Source organism: Gymnogyps californianus, chromosome 10, assembly GCF_018139145.2.
Source record: "Gymnogyps californianus isolate 813 chromosome 10, ASM1813914v2, whole genome shotgun sequence".
NCBI classification, from domain to species: Eukaryota; Metazoa; Chordata; class Aves; order Accipitriformes; family Cathartidae; genus Gymnogyps; species Gymnogyps californianus.
The window spans coordinates 23,275,788-23,296,770 of NC_059480.1; the positions used below are offsets into that span (position 1 = coordinate 23,275,788).

General features: G+C 40.0%; 1 protein-coding gene across 1 annotated transcript in view; it reads right to left on the reverse strand.

Moving 5' to 3' along the window:
* Positions 1-6,438: 6,438 nt before the first annotated feature.
* The window catches only part of FNDC3B (fibronectin type III domain containing 3B), a 209,646-nt gene continuing 195,101 nt past the window's right edge, over positions 6,439-20,983 (reverse strand). The window contains exons 24-26 of the mRNA XM_050902344.1: positions 19,971-20,137; positions 16,533-16,660; positions 6,439-7,716 (exon numbers count right to left, since the gene is read on the reverse strand). Coding sequence (XP_050758301.1) covers positions 7,405-7,716; positions 16,533-16,660; positions 19,971-20,137 — 607 coding nt within the window. The 3' untranslated portion in view covers positions 6,439-7,404. The remainder of the gene's footprint in view (positions 7,717-16,532; positions 16,661-19,970; positions 20,138-20,983) is intronic.

Consider the following 20,983-nt stretch of genomic DNA (forward strand, 5'->3'; position numbering starts at 1 on the left):
GAGACTTGAATGAAATGTCCCCTCCTGCAAGGTGGGCTGACGCGAGCCGGAGGAAGGGGCTTGTACCATCGCTGCCCAGGTAGGGCTTATTCAGAGGATAACCAGAGGTTTGTACAGCTATGCTTTTGATTTCAAAACACTGAAGTCAATCACATCACACTTCAAACAAGAAGGACACAAGACAGGGCTGTAATGTGCAGAAGAAACGCCTAACCCTCATACTGGAGAGAAGGCAAAGACAGGAGCAGCAGCAGCTTAAGCACCGCGATCCAGAGCAATCACAATTTTAGAGCTACACCTAACACCGTACGAAGTCCATACAGCAGCATCCCGGGGAATATTTGGCCCCGCTGAGTGCAGAGACCCACTTTTTCTCAGCGTGCCAGACTTGGATGCGCTGCAGTGACGGCTGGGCAGGCACCAAGCGACATCCTGCCCGGGGACGTTAATGTGTGCAGTGCTGCAGAGCCCTCCGAACTGAGGACACTGCGACCAGTTCACAAGCATTTTGTGGAAAGAGCGAGCATTTGAGCTATAAATTAATAAATACAATATTTGCACTGGATTAGGGTGAATTTCTCAACTCTATTCACATGTTAATCCTCACAAGACTTCTGCATCCCTACTGTTTGCTCCATTTTATTTGTAGAGAATAATAGCTTTCATATGATAGAAAGTGAGAGATGAGCTAATAAAAGTACCAAGAAATGACATCCACTGAGCACATTGACCCAAGCAGTTATTTATTAACCATGCTAGTAGACCTAAAAATAGTTTTGATTGCATGCGATATCATCTATGCCAGCAATTAGTACAATAAATATAACTACTCAAACTAATAACAGCACATTCACCTAAATAACAGCAGATAGCAGGCTAATCCACTGTGTTTGAAAGCATCTTGTGAAACCTCTTATTTTTTTTATTTTGCCCAGTCAAGAATCTGCGCATTGTGAGAGAGCAATTTTCAAGAGCAGAAACAGATGCAATCATTTAGAACTTATTAAATGTAATACCAATGAAATAGCCCTTTCAAGGGATCTCAGCTGGCTTTTTCTGCTCAGCCATAAAAATATTGAAACAAAATGTCCATATCCTCCCCTCTACTTACTTGTGATTCTCATTTCTGAGAAGAATAAGGGATGACATTTATATCTTCACTCCAAGGCAGGTGAATATTAAGGACAGAGAATATAATTCTACACCACTTCAACAAATCACAATACACCATGAATTCTGCAACAATTCTAGAAAAAGATTTGCACAGGAAATATAATTTATACATCTCATTTCCACAAGAATTTCTTTGTAACTTTTCTTTAATACCTTTGGGTGCAGACAGGTCTAACAAAACCATCCGGTTCATGTAGGTGTCATTGATGCCCAGGGGGAAGTCACCCCATCTCCCTGCTCCATAAATTGCTCAAACTCTGCTGAGATCTCAGAGGATCCATTTAGGCTTGGCATGAAGGGGTAAAGGTTAGGTTGCAGCTGAAGGCTTCTTTAAAAACATTAATCGGTCTCTTTCGTACCACTTGTTTAATCCTGAACAAGCACACGTGCAAGCAGAGGGAGGTTTTGGTCCGGGTCTGGCAGGAGCTGAGCAGTTCACAGCTCCATCACCTTCCCAGCGGTCGGTGTTGCCCTCAGGTGGGGCTTTGGGTGGGCTGCTAGCATCAGGACTCATCCCACCGCTTTCTACCAGTTTAAGATTAACTCCCACGTGTCATCTGCAACCTTAGACTTCAGCAAAAGGACAAAGACACATCGGGGCCATTGAAGAGCGGTGATTTAAATCACCCGTTGGAGACGGACACGGGCTGGAGCCACTTCCTCCCATTCACCCATGACTCACGGTCCTGACGGACCTTCCCTCCTGCCCCGCTCCCTGCCCCACGCACGAGGAGGAGCCACTCTTTCCCCACGGATGCCAAGCACATCACAACAGCGTCAGCTGACAGCAGTGACGAAACGCTGAGCTTCCACCACCACTACAGGCTCTGTGCGCAAGCTATCACCGTCCCTCCGTCCAGACAAGAAAAGCAGCGTTCCCCAGGGGACAGTTCTCCAGCTGCAAACCTGTAAGTGACAGGAGACCTCAGATAACTCAGCCCAGCTCCCATCTGGCTGAGAACGGAGGCCATGCTGACGCCCTGGCCCACAAGGCAGGAGCAGCTCAGGCGATGCTGTTTTATACAGCATGCCCTGGAGGTTTCTTAGCTAGAGCTCCCGAAGTATTTCATTTTCAGGGGTATTTTCAAATACCTCTGCGATGCTTCAAGACAGGAGGGACACGCAGGAGAGCCTCAGTCCCCCAACACAAAGGCTAGAGTTAAGATCTACCTCCCTTCAAGCAAGTGCTATTTACAGTAGGCTGAATTTGAGCATCTCCTAAAATTCAAGGACTTGAATGAGTCTGGCAGGAAAAGCTCCGCAGGAGGTGAACAACATGGATTGATGCTACCTCCAGATCCTGTTTGCTTTCTTACTTGTTCCGGGGAGCGGGTGGCTCAGATCGTGCCGCACCTTGCTTTGATACACTGGTTTCTCATACCGAGACCCCCCCCTTTAAAAGGGGCTCAACTCTCCTCCACCAAACCAAACATGCTCTGAACTTGCAACAGTGAGTGAAGTCAAAAGCAAAACAAATTCTACCCGTTTCGGTTTTGAACAGGCTCTTTGATGACCAAGATGAAAGAGAATCCCTGCTGCCATAGAAACAGCAGCCACCAACCCAGTGACCACGCTTTGCTGCAGGCAGACCTGGAGATTGCTCAAACTGCGAGATGTGCCATGGTCCACATCCAACTGCTGTACCACCCTAAAGGTTGTTTGTAAGGCCACAAAAATACCTAAAAATACGAGCCTCTGCTCTGTTTCCAAAGTTTTCAAAGCAGATACCTTTTCTCCCTACAGGTATGAGCAGGCAAGAGATGCTGGTAAATACAATATTGCCCAAGCCCGGTTACAACTTGCTCTGTATTTCCTTGTAAAATAAAATCCATTGGAAACTTGGTGCTACTTACCCCACCTCTGCCTAGTTTGGGTGTGGGAAAGGGACCCAGTACCTCTGCACCAAACCTGGGGGTTATAACATTACAGGATAACATTCAGAGCTCAAACAGCAAATACCTAAATCCTCCTTCACTCCCATGGGCTTTAACCATCCTCCACCATCTCTGCAGACACTCACGGTAATACTGTAAGCCAAGGACTATTGAAAATAAAAGATCTCTTCAGATACCAAAGCGGTGATTACTATTCTATAGACATATTTAAAAGATTTTGTTAAAGAGAGATTGTTTTGACAAACACTGTTTAAATAAAAAAAAAAAAAGCTGAGTAACCAAGTGAAAAAAATAACTGCATTTCCTTAGGAAAAACGCACTGATGTTGTAAATTGCAGTAATTAAAAAAGCAAACAAATAAAATGTTGTATTTATGCAGTGATTTGAAGAAGAAAAGCTGTTTAAGAAACAAACATTAATGTGTTTGCCAAGAAACATGTACATATACTAGACTAATTCTTTATTATGAGTAATTAAATTTATTGCACATAATTAACAAATAAGTGAAAAGTTCTGATATTTCAAGGTTTAATCACAGATAACAAATCTAGGGCTTTTTTTTTTTTACCATCCTTTAATTTTCATGCAAGCTATTTAAAAGAAGTGATTAAAACACCGGAGAAAGTTGACTTTAAGATTATTTCCATAAACTTTTGCTTACTGTACATCAGCCCTGCCAAGGGAAGCAAACTGCGGGGCAGGAGTCAGAGCTCACTGCCACAGCCGATGCCGTCCGAAGCCGGGCAGCCCCAGGGAGAGGACCGCGACTTCCCACGGACGAGGAGACGGGAGAAGGAATTTGGCATTCACCTGGATGATGCTTAGGTCAAAACATCGGCAGCCTTCAGATGCACGGTACAGGTAACAGCCTGGCTGAACTTCAGCTTTCCAGGGGGTGGACTAGCAATCTGCCGTGGATTTAGCTCAGTCTAAGAAAAGATCATGCCATAAACTGCTGAACTGCACCCGCAAACGCATCACGAACAACACAAAATCATTCCAGTTACAAGTCAGAAACATCCTCAGTTAAATTCAGGGTTCTCGCTCCTGCTTCAGGCTGCAGCAACACCACTGGCCTGCTGGAAAGGGGCCACACAAAGACTGTATCTTTCAATTAAGAAAACTCCTGGTAATATCAGAAAGAATTAAAACATTTATTGGGCATAAATATATTACATATACACTACAGATACAGTTAAGTCTTACATACATAGTGTAGTATTTGCAAAATCTATACATTAAAATTGATATGGCAGTTTTAATACAATGCATATGAAATAGTCTAAAATTTACAATACAAGAAAACTTATGATTATTTTTTTTTTAAAGTTGAAAAGCTTGGAATGTATGTTCCCATAGTGAGGTAAAAACATTTTATTTTTTTCAATTTAAAGAACTGTGCAAGGATAAGGTTCATACACATTCAGTTAGGGCACTTTTCAATCATGACACTGAATACTGAGCTACTGTAGCCAACAAACAGGATTAGAAAACATTTCAAGTTCATAAAGAAAAAGGCAGAACAATATAAAAACACCTCTCTCCTTCCTTAAGGGTTTTAAATATTTAGTGTTTCATTCTACCTTTTTTTTTTTATTGTTGTTCATAATTTCTTTGAGAGCAGAGAGCCCTCGGGCTGGATTCAATGCCTGATATTGCTGGATCAGAGGGCATAACGATGGATGGGAAAAGACAAGGCGTCAGCAAACGGTGGGTCAGTGATAACGGCAATCAGAACAGGAACGGTTTAACATCTGTGATGCTTTATTTTTTTGTTAATATATGAATGACAATCAAATCACTATGGCAGAATATACAAACTAAAAGAATGTCAAATTAACTTACTTACGGCCTGTCCCAACTCCTACAGAATACTTTCTCTGATAAGCTCAGGGTTGGACTGGGCGTTGTCGTTAGCGTGATTATAAGCGACACTAAAAATTAGCAATGACAGAAATGCTTCAAGTGTAACCGATTGCTTTTCTCTACACTTCTGCTCGCTGCTTTTAGTATCATTTGTATTTCAAACTTTGAAAATTGATCAAATCATCTAAAGCAAGGTGGGTTTTTTTTTTCTTTTTTTTTTAATTAAAGCAGTTTTTTTTAAAAAGGTGTCAAGCTTGGATTTCATAGCAGCACTGCTGAAACAATATTCCAAAAATAAAAAAGGGAATCTATTAAAATTTCTGGGTTTCCAAACTAGCGGTCTTTTCATTGTTTTAAAAAATACACTCTTTTCCCCTCCATTGAAAACAGCTGTATATGCTTTGCTCACAAAATACAGATGCAAGGTCACAAAGTTTCATATCACAAATAAATTTAAATAAGATGTAAATAAATTTGACAAGCCATGACTTTGGCGAAAACAAAAAAAATATATATATTTAGCTCAATGCCATTAGTTTGCAAGGCTAAATTAAACTAATTATAGTCATTAACAAAATACAGAACATTTCTAATATTTGCTACATCTAGAGAGGCACACAGAATATTTCATTGATCTTAGCACTTTCTTTCCAGAGATGATTATGTTTTTGGATACATGTAAACGTTTGAATCACTGATAATGTTTTTTTTGGCATTTAATGTACTAGATGCTCCCATCTTCAAAAACACAAGAAAATGTAAGAAGATTAATAATACTAGGAATGCTGCCAGGTAAAAAGTTGACCTAAAGTACAACAGTATAAAACAGACAAAATATAACATGCTACAGGGAGGGCGGGGAGGGGGATTAGTACATAAGTACACTTTTTATTTTTTTTTTTACAATAAATAAAAGATTGCACTGTAATTGGTATTTAAAGTACTGTATGCAGTATATAGTATAAATAAACCTAGAACAAAAATAATGTTGTTTTTTCCCCATTACTTTGGTTAAGGGACTATTATGCTAGTACAGGACACTGAATCTTAGACGATGGAGACAGAGCACAAAATAGCTAGGACAAAAGCAAAACCAAGTAGCAAAAATATACAAAAACAAGAGGCAGGGAAATACGCTGTGTCTGTTGCACCCTTTTGGAATCTATTTGCACCTCCAGCTCATTTATGTCCCTGAGGTACTCGCACAATGGTGACTTAATATAAATAACCCAATGACTCCAGAGTTAAAAATCTAGTATCTTGATGGATTAAGATGTGTGTCTGGGAAGGGGCAGGCAGGAGGGGGGACGCTCCCATCAGAGCAGGGACTATTCCTCTGCAGGACTCTCGTCTGAATTTTGCCAGGTACCAAGTTATTTCCATTAGCCTTGTGGTACGAATAGCGTGGACACCCATTTAAGGTATTTAAAATAACCAGATCTAATTTCTGATACCTCCAAGAAAGTTCCATAAAATGGATACCCCTCCAAAAAAAAAAAAAAAAAAAAAAAAAAAATCAACTGACAGTAAAGTTTGCTTACATTGAGTGTAAATCTCACCTAATTCAGTAGAGGCAGTAAGCTGTCACCAGCTCTAATCATATAAATCAGGCTGAACATAATAGAATAATATCTAGTATTAGATTAGGAATAGTTACATACAGTGACAAACAGACAAGTTAAAGCAGCTTTTAAATAGCTGAACATGGGAATAACTAACTATTGCACAATGCCCTCTTACTTAAAATTACTGCTAGAAATCAAAATGGTAGAAAATCTATAATGCTTCATAATTTATATGCAGTTTGGTTATTTGATTTCTTATACAGGCAGTTTATAGTGTTGTAACTGTAAAAATAACAGATAATTAGAAAGGTTTTTCGACTGCAGGATATTGTTCTGATTTAAATGCACTAAACAGTTAAAATAACAACTTACGTTTTATCTCGAAAAAACTGGGGCAAATGTAGTGAATAATTCATAGGCAACATTGCTAATACTGTTCAAGGAAAACCTGGTACTGTTGACTAACACTGTATTCTAATCTTACCACTATACACACTTGTGACTAATGTTTAGAAGAAAAAGAAGAGACAAAAAAAGTGACTCATCGTTAAAATTTCCTAAATAGTAAGATAAAATAAGAGACTGTACGAACTTCAGTGAAAAAACCAAAACAACGTTGAAAAGGCAAATTGGTGACAATTTTGAAACTGTGAAGGAAAAAAATCTTGCTTTTGGTATCTGGTTTGCTTGTTTCTCCAGTTTGACCACTTCCTAGTTTTGAATTTCAAAAAGGTGCATCAAAACACTGATTTATCTTTCTTCAAGCTAGAACTGTAAAAACAAGAGAAGTATATAAAATGTATGGTAGAACAAAAGGATTTCAAAAAAAGGAATATCTGAATAAATGTGTGGATTATAATGCGTAGCATTAGTTAAATTTGTATCTCAAACTTCCATTGAATTCTCTACTTCATAAAGAAGTATTGTAATATACAGGCAAATATAATTGACAAACTTGCAAAGCCAAGAACAATGAGGGCTGCAAACTGTTCATCAGTAGGAATCATGCTCTTTATCTTAGGATCATCTATGCTTCCCATTTCTCCTGCAAGCATGATCTCATTTCGCTGAAGCATAAAGGCAACGGATGGGCTGAAAGGTCCACTAAGTTCCTGTGAGGTATCCAAGCATCGGCGGCAGACACAGACACGAAACCGATAGTCTGTGTTGACTTGAAGGCCTGAGATGTGGAATGTGGTCTCTTCTCCCTTGTACACCTTCAAAACAAAACAGCAAGCACAGTCAAATACAAAGAGCAAGACAACCTCCTCCTCCTTTCATAGCATCAAACAATTTTTAAAAAGTAGTAACGTTAGATTTTGCAGGGAGTTGAGCCAGAAAGTCAGGTCAAGTCTGAGTCTCTTAAGGAAAGACTTCTGCAGCTCTCAAGGGAAGGAACTCAGGAGGTCAATGCAGGTTTTGGAAAAACAGAGGCATGTGGAGGACTATCTAAGAGATGTCCAACCAGGAGAGGCCTCAATACAGAGTGTTCAACAGAGTCAGTGCACACAAGGACAGACAAGACTTCAGACAATATATCAACCGTAAGACGTACTCTTCTTTTGTGGGTGTGATACTACAAACATATTTCTGTCCTCTTAAAATGTGACTATATGCCTAAAACATGTCTAAGACATAAGCACCGTGTTTGGCCCCAAAAGGAAGAAAACCTGCAAACTAAGGTTATTGGAAGACATTCACTGTATAATCGTAAAATTGGTTACAAATATTATCATACTGTACTTTCCCTCACATTTCTCTCAAGAGTCAGCAATCTTGCCAGAAATTACACTTTCAGAAGTGGGGAAACAATAAAATGTTATTAAGGTATAAAAAAAGCTCCGCTTGGTTGCATTGTATTTGGTTCTTTAGCAATCCAAACCCATCACGTATTTATGTTAATCAAATGTAGGTACCGCATGACTCGGAGAGCATGAGTCACAATATGAGAAAGAAGACAGATAACTGAATATCTAAGAGACAATTTTGTGACTTAAATTGAAAAAGACCACTGGAAACATTTACGAACTCTGAAAACAAACAACCAGGCAACAATTTATGTAACAGAGGGTTGTTGAAACTGGTATTTTATGAAATGAAAAACGTGTCACAAAGCGCCTGTGCCTGCTGGAAAAAAAACATCCTGAACTTCAGATACTTCCTTCTCTGCTCATTTAGCCCGTTTCCTTCTCCTCGCTGTGGCAGGAGAAGGCTGAGAGCATCTCTGCCCTCCCGGAGGTAAGAACTCCACTTAGCAAAGGGTGACAAGAGGGAAATTAAACCTGAGCCGACAGAGGACTTCCTGTGCGTTACTCTGGAGTAAGAAATACAAAAGGAAAAAGAAGAGACGTGCTCAGCTAAACACCTCTAAAAGAGTCCAGCTTTCCTGCCCACGCTTGCCCCTGAGACTTGTCCTGCTGTTAAAAAGCCAGTTGCTGATTTCTTGAGAAGGTCTGGGAGAAAAGATTAAGGTTTTTCTTTCATTCTTTCCCCTCCTTTTGAACTTTCAGTTTTTCTAAATATACTTCGAATGATGGTGACTGAGTTTCCAGACTAAGTAGAAGTCCTCTAACCGGCTCATGTTTCTTGGCCCCAAGGCATAAATCAAAAAGCAATGTTTAAACAAAATTGTGTTACCTTCCTCAAGTATGCTCAGCATTCACAGGAAGTCCACTCTAGCTCAAGTGACAGGAATACAACAAATTCATACTGTAAATCTCTGCGATTAACCACAGCTATGCACTGTTGTTTTGTCGTCTTTGCTTGTCTTCCCAACGCCAACGAGAAATGAGTCATTAAGTTACAGTAATACAGTAATCGCAGGGAAAACAAAACTGCAAGTGCTGTAGCGGTCCATAGAAATAATGTGAAGGTTGAAACATCTGTTTGCAAAGCATACCTCATCCCAAGAACATCTCTGCCACTCTATTTTTCAATAGCAATTCCATTTCTAATACCCACCTGTTGTGGGCAACTGTCCTCCACCTACTCCATCATCAACGCCACATCCTGTAGGTGGTTAATACTTCAGTTTACTCCCAAATAGAAATGATCGTGCAAAGAAAAGTTGCATGCATTTGGCACATAAATGTAGGTTCAGCGAGTAATTAAAAAAGGGATGTGTTCTTCCACAGGACCAGAGTCAGGATCCTTCTGCTTGAAGGACTTACCTAACTCTCATTTCTTTAGACTCTGAGACAGAGTAACTCAAAGCGTCTATCCTTACAAAACAACCGCAAGCAAGGTATGTGTTCTGGTGCTGTTCTAATTATTAAGTTCATTTCAAAATGTATAATCAGAGGAGCTCTACATGCCTTTGCCATAAATGAACCTTTGCAACCAATATGACCACTTCTAAAACAAAATAAAAATCCAGTAAAATCCAAATAATGACATTTAATAAAAATTTTACAATCTAAGCTTCATAAATTACATTTAACAGACACTAGGGATGGGATATATACAACCTGTCTTTGCATTCAAAAAACCTGTCCAGTTAATTGTTTTTTTTACTTGTTTTGTTCTGTCAGGGTGGTAAATACCAGTGTTACTGGAGGCTAAGTTTGGCTAAATCAAAGACCTGTATCTTCATTACAGTCTAATAAATATAGATGACCAAGTTCACTCAAGCCAGCTACTCAACAGCACTTCTCAGAAAAAGGTCAGACAGTCAAGTGAGAGAAGAGTGCATCTTTAAAGAAAGTTTGAAAAATAGTCAAAAGTACACCGAATACATGAATTAATATTCACTAATGATAAAGACAAAACATTTCCCGCATTACAGCTAGGAAGGTGGTGGAAATTGTCCTGCTTTCAGTGGTTTGATGAGTATTTAGCACCAGCGGACCTACGTCCTTTCTCAGTAACAGGTAAAAACGTTATTGTGCTTAATTGTCATTCACTTCTGACAGCAGCCTCTGTATCCTCTGCAACTGCCTTGCAGACACTGCTGGCTCCAGCTCAATTCTGCCTGCAGCAGTGTCTGTAGGACCAGGCTAAGCCAACGCAGGATGCCCTCAGCACAAAGATACACGCTTGGTTGCGAACACAGTTACACTCTGTGAATGGACTTCACATACACCACAGAGGAAAAAAAAAAAATTGACAATTATGTATAAGGTCTTTAAATTTGCTAAACAAATATGAAATCAAATATAACTGTATAAAGCAGCATATTTTTTTATATGTAGCACATTATGCTTTGGTGGCAAACAAGTCAAAGTAAAGTGGCTATCCAATTCATCACTTTCAGTTCCTAAAAACAGCTTTTCTGTTTAGGCACCCGAGAATATAATAAAAACATGATAAGCTTTTTGCCTGGCTCCCTCAATGAAAATATCATCACAAGTAATAAAACGCTGCTGAAGCCTCTTATGGCATTTGATCCTACTGATCAAGCTAGACAGCTGAGAGAATTCCTGTAGGCAAGTATTTCTCAATTCCACTGATGTCATTCAATAATTCCAACCCCCCTCCATCTTTTCCAAATGACAAAAACGACAGCCACAATTGCCCTATAAGCAACACACTGGAAAGTGTCAGATAACCTTAGCTGGTTGTTACACTCCATTGCAATGACCAGTGTATTTAATAATTAAAAGCCTGTTTTGTATGGTGATAAGATCAAGAATCAGAGGCAGGTTTCAATCTGTTCAGAAAGCAGGCCCACTTGAAAGGTTTCATTTCTTCTAAGTCATCTGACAGATTTCTCTTTAAGAAACTGGCTTATTATTTTATCCAAACTCGAAATCAGCTTCACTCACTCCACTGTTGAGATGCTTATAAACCCTTAAGAGTTGTGTGGACAGAGTTGTCTCCCAAACAAAGCAAACAAGAGTCCCTCAGATCACCTTCTGCGAGGTGGGCTGCACTGAAAAACTCTAATGAAAGGAAATTATTGGCTCTGTCTCATGACACAATTGGCATCAGGAGGCAGAGAAAATACTCAACGCAAGTAGCGCTAATAATAAATGCCAATGCGTACTGTACAATTATGTTGAATTTTGGCATGCAACCAGTACAAGTGCCTTTGACTTGCTATTTAAAATAGAGAAGGAAAACCAATTTTTTGCTGATTAGAGCTTTACAGAAATTAACAGTGCAATGAATGCATTTCAGAGATTGTGTGTCTACAGATTCTGAACCGAAGAAAAAACAATAATAAAAACTAGAGCTTGGTAAGACCGACTGGGTTCTCCCAGGCGTCCACCTCTCGGTGCAGACCCCAGCAGGCTTCCCACTGCATTGCTGGGGGATTTTTACAACCCCAGTGTATCCTACCCATATCTTCTCAGCTTTTGGAAAGCGTTTGGGGAAGTTTTCTCCTGGAAGAGATGTGGCAGAAGCTGATGAAACACCATTGCCTCCAAATTCTCGGAAATTTCAAAGGCAGAACGTTTTGCCTCACTGGCAAACAATTTAAGGATAAAGAAGCTTTAAAGTTCAGCTCTCATTTCCTGCGGTCAGCTCTCATGAAGAGCTGGCTCCTCAGTGATTCAATCCCCAGAGCTGTTCAACTGGGAAACTAAAACTTAGGCTGCCAAGTGTTACGACCGTTATCCCAAGCTTCAGCTCCTGCTAGCGCTGCACAACCCAGCCTGCTCCCCTAACTCCAGATTAAAACTATGCAAAGCTGGAGATGATTTTAACACAATTTAAGCTAAGTTCTGACTGAGTAAGCTTTGCTAGATGAAAGTGCAAGAAACAGAAAAACAAATCTGGGCCACTGACTCCTGGAATCTGCTGTGATTTACACCCTGATTCATAAACAAGGAAAATTTGATTTCCTAAGAAGAACTGTCATATGCCATTGCTTGTTTGAAGTATCCAAACAGATAAAGCATACAAATACACAAAAAGGAACACATCGCTTGAGAAACAGGAAAAGGAGTATTTCATATTTTTTTAAACACACTTTTTAGGGAGCTGAATTGTTATCTCTTTAGCTCCTGCAAATCCAGTTCTAGAGAAAATTCTCAGCAGAGAAATATTTACTACGTGTTCTCCCAGAGGAGGGCAGGGATGGCTATAGCCCAAGTCTGAAAAAAAAGGGCTTTTCAATACTTTGATACCACCTCTGCTAGGTCTAATGGTGGAAAAGCAGTGGTTTTGGGATGTGGAGGGCTGCATACATCGGGCTACAGGGGGAAGGAGACAGTTGAGGTGCGATGATCTGGAGAGAAACTACAGCTTTACCCAAAAGCATGTCAGTGGCTAATGTTGCAGCAGGGGAAGGAAATGCTAAAGTGGTTTAGCTTATTTTATAAATTAATGAAGATCATTATTTGCTGTAACTTGAATTTGTTTCCATAACATAAGCGAGGTGCAAGTACAGACTAGTGGTCTGCTCCTAGGTGTTCCTCCGTCTCTCAAGAGCTTCATCTGTAGGATGGCATACACAGCAATAGATCAGTAAGTAGCTCAAACTTTGAGAGTTAACACATGGCAATAAGACTTTGTTTTCTCCTATTAATGTTTTGTTTCATGAGTTTTCTATATTTATTGACTTCAGATACAAAACACACTAGACGGGTGTTATGATGCCCTACTTTATACAGGTCCACAGGCAGTTCCAGAAAAATCAGTGCCGTGTACTAAAGAGCTACGCTGTGTGAATAAGGGAAGTGAAACATGGCCACTTATTTCAGTGTGCACCCGACTCTGCGCCAGAATAAACTGAGGCAGACTACTTTGTGCTTAGTCAGCACAAAATGCCCAGGTGGATTTTTTCCTTCTATTAGTGAAATTAAGATGGGAGAACATCACATTCTGCACCTTCCGAAGGGCTTCCTAGCAAAGGGCTGGATCAAGATCTGTAATGGAAAATTTTCCCAGAAATAGGAATCGAGTGTCACATTTGTGCCGCCTCAGTAAGGATTTCTGTGAGCTTTCTTATCGAGTCCAGGGAGACTCTGTGCTCGACACCGTGCCACTCTGTGTGCACAACCGTTCCCCAAATAGCCACAGGATATAGCCGCGTTTTGAAAACTGAAACACAATCATCATTAAAAAGTTCTAACGCAGTTTTCATGATGACAGGATCTTCCTTTTCCAAGCTTTTATTTGGATGAAAAGACTAAAATCTACTATGTAAAGCATATAACATTCTTGTCAATAAAACACCATCACACCTGTTTAAAAAACGTAACAGAGTATGAATGCTAAGCCAGTATCACAAAAGTCATATTGTCATCTTCCTAATAAGTTTGTCAGAATAACAGTATCTTTGTAAAATTTCCTGGGGAGAAACATAGACATATATCAAACATTATCCCATTCCCTACACCAAAAAATAGATTGACATGCATCATCATCTTGATTTCTGCCGTGCATAGTCACTTCTACAGATGGTAACGCTTAGTAAATGCTTTACCCTTTAATTGGTTTGATCTGCTCCAGGATATACCTGCACATGAACTTACACTCCTAAGTTTTTACTCATTTAAACACTGAAAGCAAGAATTAGGGCTTTAAGATAAAATGAGGAAACTGGTTTTGGTCACCTATCAGCTGTATTCATCTGAAGTAAATCAACTGGGAGTAGACACAGAGACACGGCTCCATAGGTTTGTAACATATCTTCCTAGTTAAAGCTGTTTAATGTCTTGCCTTAAATAGTTGCCTTTATATTGCTGCAAATAAAGTGATCTGACTATTGACAGGATTACAGCTTTGTAACAGAGAAACAGTTTCATATGTTCATTAGTTGAAAAGTTTCAATTTTAAGGTGATTTTAAAAGTGGATTTTTATTATATGAAACTCATCTGCTTTTGGACTGGTGTAAAACATGTCATCCGTATGGATCCCTTCGAACTTGAGATATTCTATGATTCTATGTCGCAGAACAGAGACAATTGTGTCCTGCAGGGTGAGTGAAGGGGTAAGTGTCCGGGGAAGAGCAACCCTACATGTGATATGAAGTCCTGCACAGCCCATAAATAGCTTGAAATAGCTATTTATTGCATTTATTTCCATGCCAGTGGGACATTAAAAAAAAAAATTACTTCATGCAGCTATTTATCTCCTTCTTATCCAGCTATACTACCCCTGGATCTTGCAAAATGCACTGGCAACTGCTATAGAAACTCCAGTCACTTAAGACGCTGTTCTTTCTCATGGGTGTATTTAACAGCCTGAAAATCTACAATATTTTTCATTTGTGCAACCCTTCAAAACAATTTGCAAAACTTTTCTAATATAATATGCCCCTTGAGATACATATGCAAAATATTTATGTCACTTGCAGGGAACAAATCAGATTTAAAAGTAAATTTAGGACTTGCACTTCAAACGTAATTAACATATCACTAACATTACTTTTCAGCTAAATAGTAGCAAGTGATCACACGCATGCCACAGCAAAGGTAAAGCAAAATGCATTAGCCAGAAAAATCACTGAAAAATGTTTATGTATTTTATCTCCTATTCACATAAGAGGAGCTAAGAGCACGCACATAGCTACCGCAGCTCAGCCAATGGACAGTAGGTCAGTGATGTGCCCCAGTGCTGAGACGACACCCACGTTCATGATCAAGATAAATCATTTTGAGGCGAAACTGATTTCTGAGGAAGTGAAACAGTGGAACTCTCCCTCTTTTCCATGGCTGGTTATCAGCCAGCCCAACTACAGAGGTCACAGTGTCAGCTTTGAGCATCCCAGCTGGGAGCTGCTTCTAGTGAGGTGCTTGTGAAAACTCAAGCAAAACACCCCTCATCAGGGTCATGCTTCACGAGAAATGAAGACCTTCAACATAAGACCCTGAAGGTACTTCTTATTTCCTTTATTGCTGGGTTTTTCATACCACAATTTCTTGACTGCAAAGATTAAGCCGTCACCTACCTTAAAGGAACACGAAGCCATGCCCAATTCTCCCCAAGGACATCCAGAACATTTTAAGCACTGAAGCTATGCTTACTAAAGCTGTACATGGAGGTTATATATCAAGGCTTCTTTGTAAATCAGGCAACAGCAAAATGGGTCCACTTATCCACTTACCACTGACATTATGAGACCAACACAGTACACAGAGGTTTTATTACCTATACCAGCACCAAAAATGTTTCCCGACAAAAACAATAGTTAGGTTTCTGAATCTTTACCACTCACATGAATTGTCTTGCATTTATGTATGTTTTTTTTGATAATTCATTAATTCACAGTAACACTCAAAAACAGACTGAAGAGGAGCAAAGACACGGTTGCAAAGAAAGTCCTACCTTATTCATACTTGTAAGAGCTTAATTTAAGGTTTAACATATCTCATTCCCCAATTTGCACTTATTTGGAATCCATATAACAATGAAAGAAAGGACAGGGAGAAGGCAGGGCACAGATGAAGTGCACCGTAAATCACACAGTCAGAGGTGTGATAGATGAAATAAAAGATCTAGCTGTGAATGAGTTGTTCCGTTTCAGGTGCTCTGGGGGAATGTCCACTTGTGACCTCTAATCAAGATAGACAAGGAAAGAAGGATCAGCCGTACTTCATTCACTTTGTTTCCACAGTGCAAGAAAGGACACAGTTTTCTGTGGGGTAGCTGATATACAGCAGTTATATATCCATGCATGGAAACCTTAGACAGGAATGGGATGGCTGAACAAACCAATTAAAAGTTGTGTACTTGACTGAAATCCTTGATGGAGGATCTTGGAATTGGCTTAGTGAACGAGGAAGATAATCTACCTACTTCATCTTCTCATCTTCAGACAACGGTTAGCACCAGCCAGTTCAGAAGAAAGCATGGGTGGACAGAATTACAACTTTCCAAAGGTTAGTTCAGTTAGAAATAGTGATTAACTATGGACAGAGTGCAAATCACTCCAATAAGGTAACGATGTTCTATATACTTCCTCGGGGGAGAAAACAACCTATTACAGCCCTTAATTTTGACTCAGCCTTTACCAAAGTTCACCTGACAGATCACCACAGGGTGTAATTCAATACAGTAGAAAGAAGCAGCACAGCTAAATGTTCAAAACCATTTCCATTATGTCATCAATTTAGCAATATTAAAACGAGACCATTTTCCTACCTGCTTGTATTCAGATTCTCTTCCAACCAGTACCTGCAGAACATAACCAACCGGATCTCCCTTCATGGGTGGGACCGTTTCCCAGGTAATTTCACAGGCGTTTCCTCCCAACTGCGTCACTCGAGGGGCTACAATAAAATGAAATGCGTTGAAATTTAATATAAAGACTGCATTGAAATCTTATTCATTTTACGTGCGCTGTAATATATACGAGAACATTTTAAAAAGAGAACTTCGGGACATCACAGGGGTTAGTAGCGCATAATCTGTACTGTATTTATGTGGTCAAAAAAATCAAATTGCCATCACCACTGGATGAAAGAAGTAAAACTTTTAAGTCACTCAAAAGTTTCATTTATTTCAGGACAGCCTTGCCTGATTAAGCAGTTCAGGATTCTTGTGGTATTAAAAAATAACACACACTATCCACAGAAAATTGGGTGAAATCTAGAGCCGATTACCAAGCTTCTATGAAGTTTCTTGTAGGACCCAGATCACTTCTGCAGAGAACAGTAAGCTGTTAGAGCATCTCTCCTCTGTCAGCTGTGTGAGCTGCTAGAAAGGGGGAGTGAACGTGATAGAAAACTTTGAACTTTTAAACTTCAATTGCAATGCTATGCACTGATCTTTTCAAAGCAGAAGCCAACACACGAATTACACCAGCATTAATAAAAGCAGCAATTTCGTGAAGCTCTGAGCAAACACCTGCGCCAGTGGAGACACCTGCATATTCCTCCCATGCTACACGTCATTGAAAGAGAGGAGTGATATCAAACATTTAATTCAGAAAAAATAGGAGAAGGAATGTGAGAAGGGAAGCTAAATAATCATCTGTATTAGAGATTAAGACCAGCCTGGGAAGCAAACGTACAAGCATAATTTTAAAGACTTGAACTTGTATCTAATTCTGAGCCTGACGTTCAGATGATCAGACCTGCTATTTCTAGTCAGGCTTAGACTAGTGCTTTCACTAGAACTCTAGAGAAATTCGATTTGTCAGCTGTTACAATGCTGCTGTCCTTGGGAGAGGATCCCTCACCAGCTGAAAGCCAAAAGATGCTGTACTATGCCCGACGACAAGCTTGCAGGTGAGCCGAGCAGAGTACTAACAGCGGCAGCATGTTTATATGTACAACTAAGCATCTGGCACTGGAAGGCATCAAAACAACCGCGACAGCATCCAGGGTCCACCAACCTCTTGATCAGGTAGAGCAAGCAAGCACATGACCCAAAAAATGAAACTGGGAGAAACAACGGCACTGAACGCTTTACCAAGTGGTTAACATGTGCACGTGCAAGGACATGAGCTTGTTAAAGGCAATCTAGATTCCTAACCCTACGAAAACAGACAACAGGAGAGTCTATCAAAGAAACAAATGCTGCTGCTGCTTGCATACATTACATGAATTTTAGACTAATTCGTTACCACCCAAGAGGAACACATGAATCATACGCAGACCCAAATGTAATCAATATCCATTTGCTTCTCTCTGCACATCTGCCAGTGTTGAGAGACTGATAACAGATGCCTTCATCTCAGCTGACAACAACATTCTCAATTATTTTCTCTCCTCCTTCCATCCCTCACCCCAATACACGCAGATTTTCGTCTGACACTTACAAAACACTGCCATTAACAATAGTGCTATTTTAGGGTTGGCACCACTAAGTGAGTAATTAGGATACTTTACAGGAGAATAAACATGTGCTTCTGATAAACTTAGTACAGTTTATCATGTATCACATACATTCCTTTGTATTGCTCCGAACACGGAAGGGAATCAACACCATCGTTTTGCCTCAAGAGATCTCTTTTCCCTATAGCATTACCTCCCCACGGCTGTGTTCACTAACGCAGTTTTTGTTGTGCCCTTTTCTCAGTTACAGCCCGTGTTTTGTCATGTAGCTGTGGTCCCAGCCCACACACGACCGGTATTTGCACCATATCTTAACTGCTCGATATTCAGGCGAGGGTATGAGTCATATTTAACAGGAACTAAATAGGCAGGCAGGGAGTTCAAAACAAAAACCTAGGTGAGATCTGAACTTAATAAAATGGATTTCTATCCAACAAAATGAAAATGTGAATACAGGGCATGCTGGCATCCCTGTGCTAGTTTTATCCACTTAGTGCAGCTAAGAGAAGCAACGGCAACAGGGACTCAGCATCCACGAACAACATGTGCCTGTGCCCAGGTGCTCCGACAACTTGCAGATGCTAAAGCTGTGAAGCACACCCTCCCTGCTACCATCTCCTATGCCAGCCTGGTTCGTCTAGCACGAGCTCCCTTCGCTTTCCTCGGTAGCATATCTTACAACTGCGTAACAGAGCGAATCAGGATAATTCACCGTTGGGTAAGTATATTAACCCTCGAACTTTACACCAAACACAGATTTCTTCTTCCAGAAACAGCACTGAAGCTAATGCCAAAACCCAGGGGATATCCAGGTAGAAACGAAGGTGGGATTCTCGCATACGCTGATTTTAGCATAGTGAAGCCAGTCTCCTTATGTTCTCTCTGTGTTCGAGAATGTTGTTCTCCCTGGGGGTGATTCAGAGCAGCTAACCTAGGGACCAGAGAAATTACACCCCAGCAGTGTTCTCCCCTCTCTAGATCTTTGATTACGAATGGTGTCAAAATCACCAAAGCCAGATTTTAAATACAGCGGAGCAAATGAAACCTCTCTGACAAACTAACAGTTGCTGTTTCTCACAGTAAATGGCGCTGCTTGACAAAGGAGTTTTAAGCACATCGGAAAAAAAGGGGCATCTGATTTCAGCTCAGTTTATCTGACAGTTGATACAGCAAATCTGCTGCCTTTGTAATAGTTCTCCTTGGAAGGAAGGAGCAAAATTACTTAGGCCAAAATTTACACACAATAAAAGACGTTTCATTATAAAACTTCATTTAATTAGGCCTTTTGTTCTTCTAGTGGAACACATGCTGAGTTCTAAATCTAATGCTTTATATATGTGAAATATCGTAATTAATCTTATACGTTAAAGGAAAAATAAACTCTGAAGATCTACGCTGAACTTCACCTACACAACTAAAAACAACATTAAACTTCACTAATGCTTAAGTTGGTATGTACACATATTATACTACAGCTGTTACACCCCTTATAGAAGTGCTGCGATAATCCAGAGCAATCCCCTGGTAAACATTACTGTTAGCAGCAGCATTTTAACAGTTTATGTATAACAACAGGGGTTGGTATAACATTTATATTGTTTATATGAATTTTTTTGGTGGTAATTTAGCTTCCCACCATAATGTAACTTCACAATTCACAGAAATATACAAGCAGCACAAACTGATATTTCACATGTGTTATTGCATACTTAGGTTAACCCTTACAAACTCACTGCATACTTACCAACTACTTCAATAATCACACGTTACTTATATATATGTAAAAAAATCTACTACATACCTTTGATTGCAGGTGGGACTGACTTAGTTGTGCAGAAGGTACATATTTCTGAGAAAGGTCCCTCCCCAGCATCATTGACCGCCTGTATTCTGAACGAGTAACAAGTGGATTCTGTCAGCCTTTGTATCTTGTACGTATGACTTGGTCCCCTATAAATCGGAATAAACCTGGAAACAATAAAAATGAGAACATGTGGTTACACTGGAGTGGCACTGACATTTCTGGCTATTACAGGTATCAGCGCAAGGTATCCATATTGTGAAAACCGGCACAACGTGCTTTGCAGAGCTGTTAAAGGCAAGTATAAAAATGGCATGTTATTAACACACTAACAATGATTAGTAGGTTAGGGAAAACAGACGTTCATTGTCTCTTTTGCAACTAATACTTACTTTGCAAAACGATTACATGAATTATCAGGAAAAACATGTCAATACATTTCCTACTACCTAGTAATCAAAACAGATTCAACCTGTGTTCTGCTACAATACACTGCGTGCGCTGCTGGTTTACAAGTATGTTTAAAACAAGATTAACCCTTCGAATCTTTTATTGCTTGATTTGGACTTTATTCGCACATTAAGACCCAAAGACCACATCTTACACTCATCTGTGCCATCTTAAGCCAGAGTAACGCTATTTAAATCAGAACATACGGACTGCGTAACGTACGTGTAATATATTACACACTTCTCAGTTTTGAAGAGTTCACAGACTGAAGACAGCCAAACAGCAGAGACAGAAACAGATTCAGAGGCAACACATGGAGGTCTATGAGTGAAAAGGCACAGGGGAAGCACGATTATAGCGAGGCGGATATGGAGGATGGAAAAGGATGCCAGCTTAGGAGCTCTGGGGGACGCCCCTGCTGACAGCTCTGCTCGAGAGCAGGCTGAGAAGAAGAAAAAGACATGACACTAAGGAAGCGACTTCCAAAATACTTCCATTGACAAGACCAAACATCAGCACACACAAACCTGTCCAACTATGTAATGCAGAACAAAATCAATGTC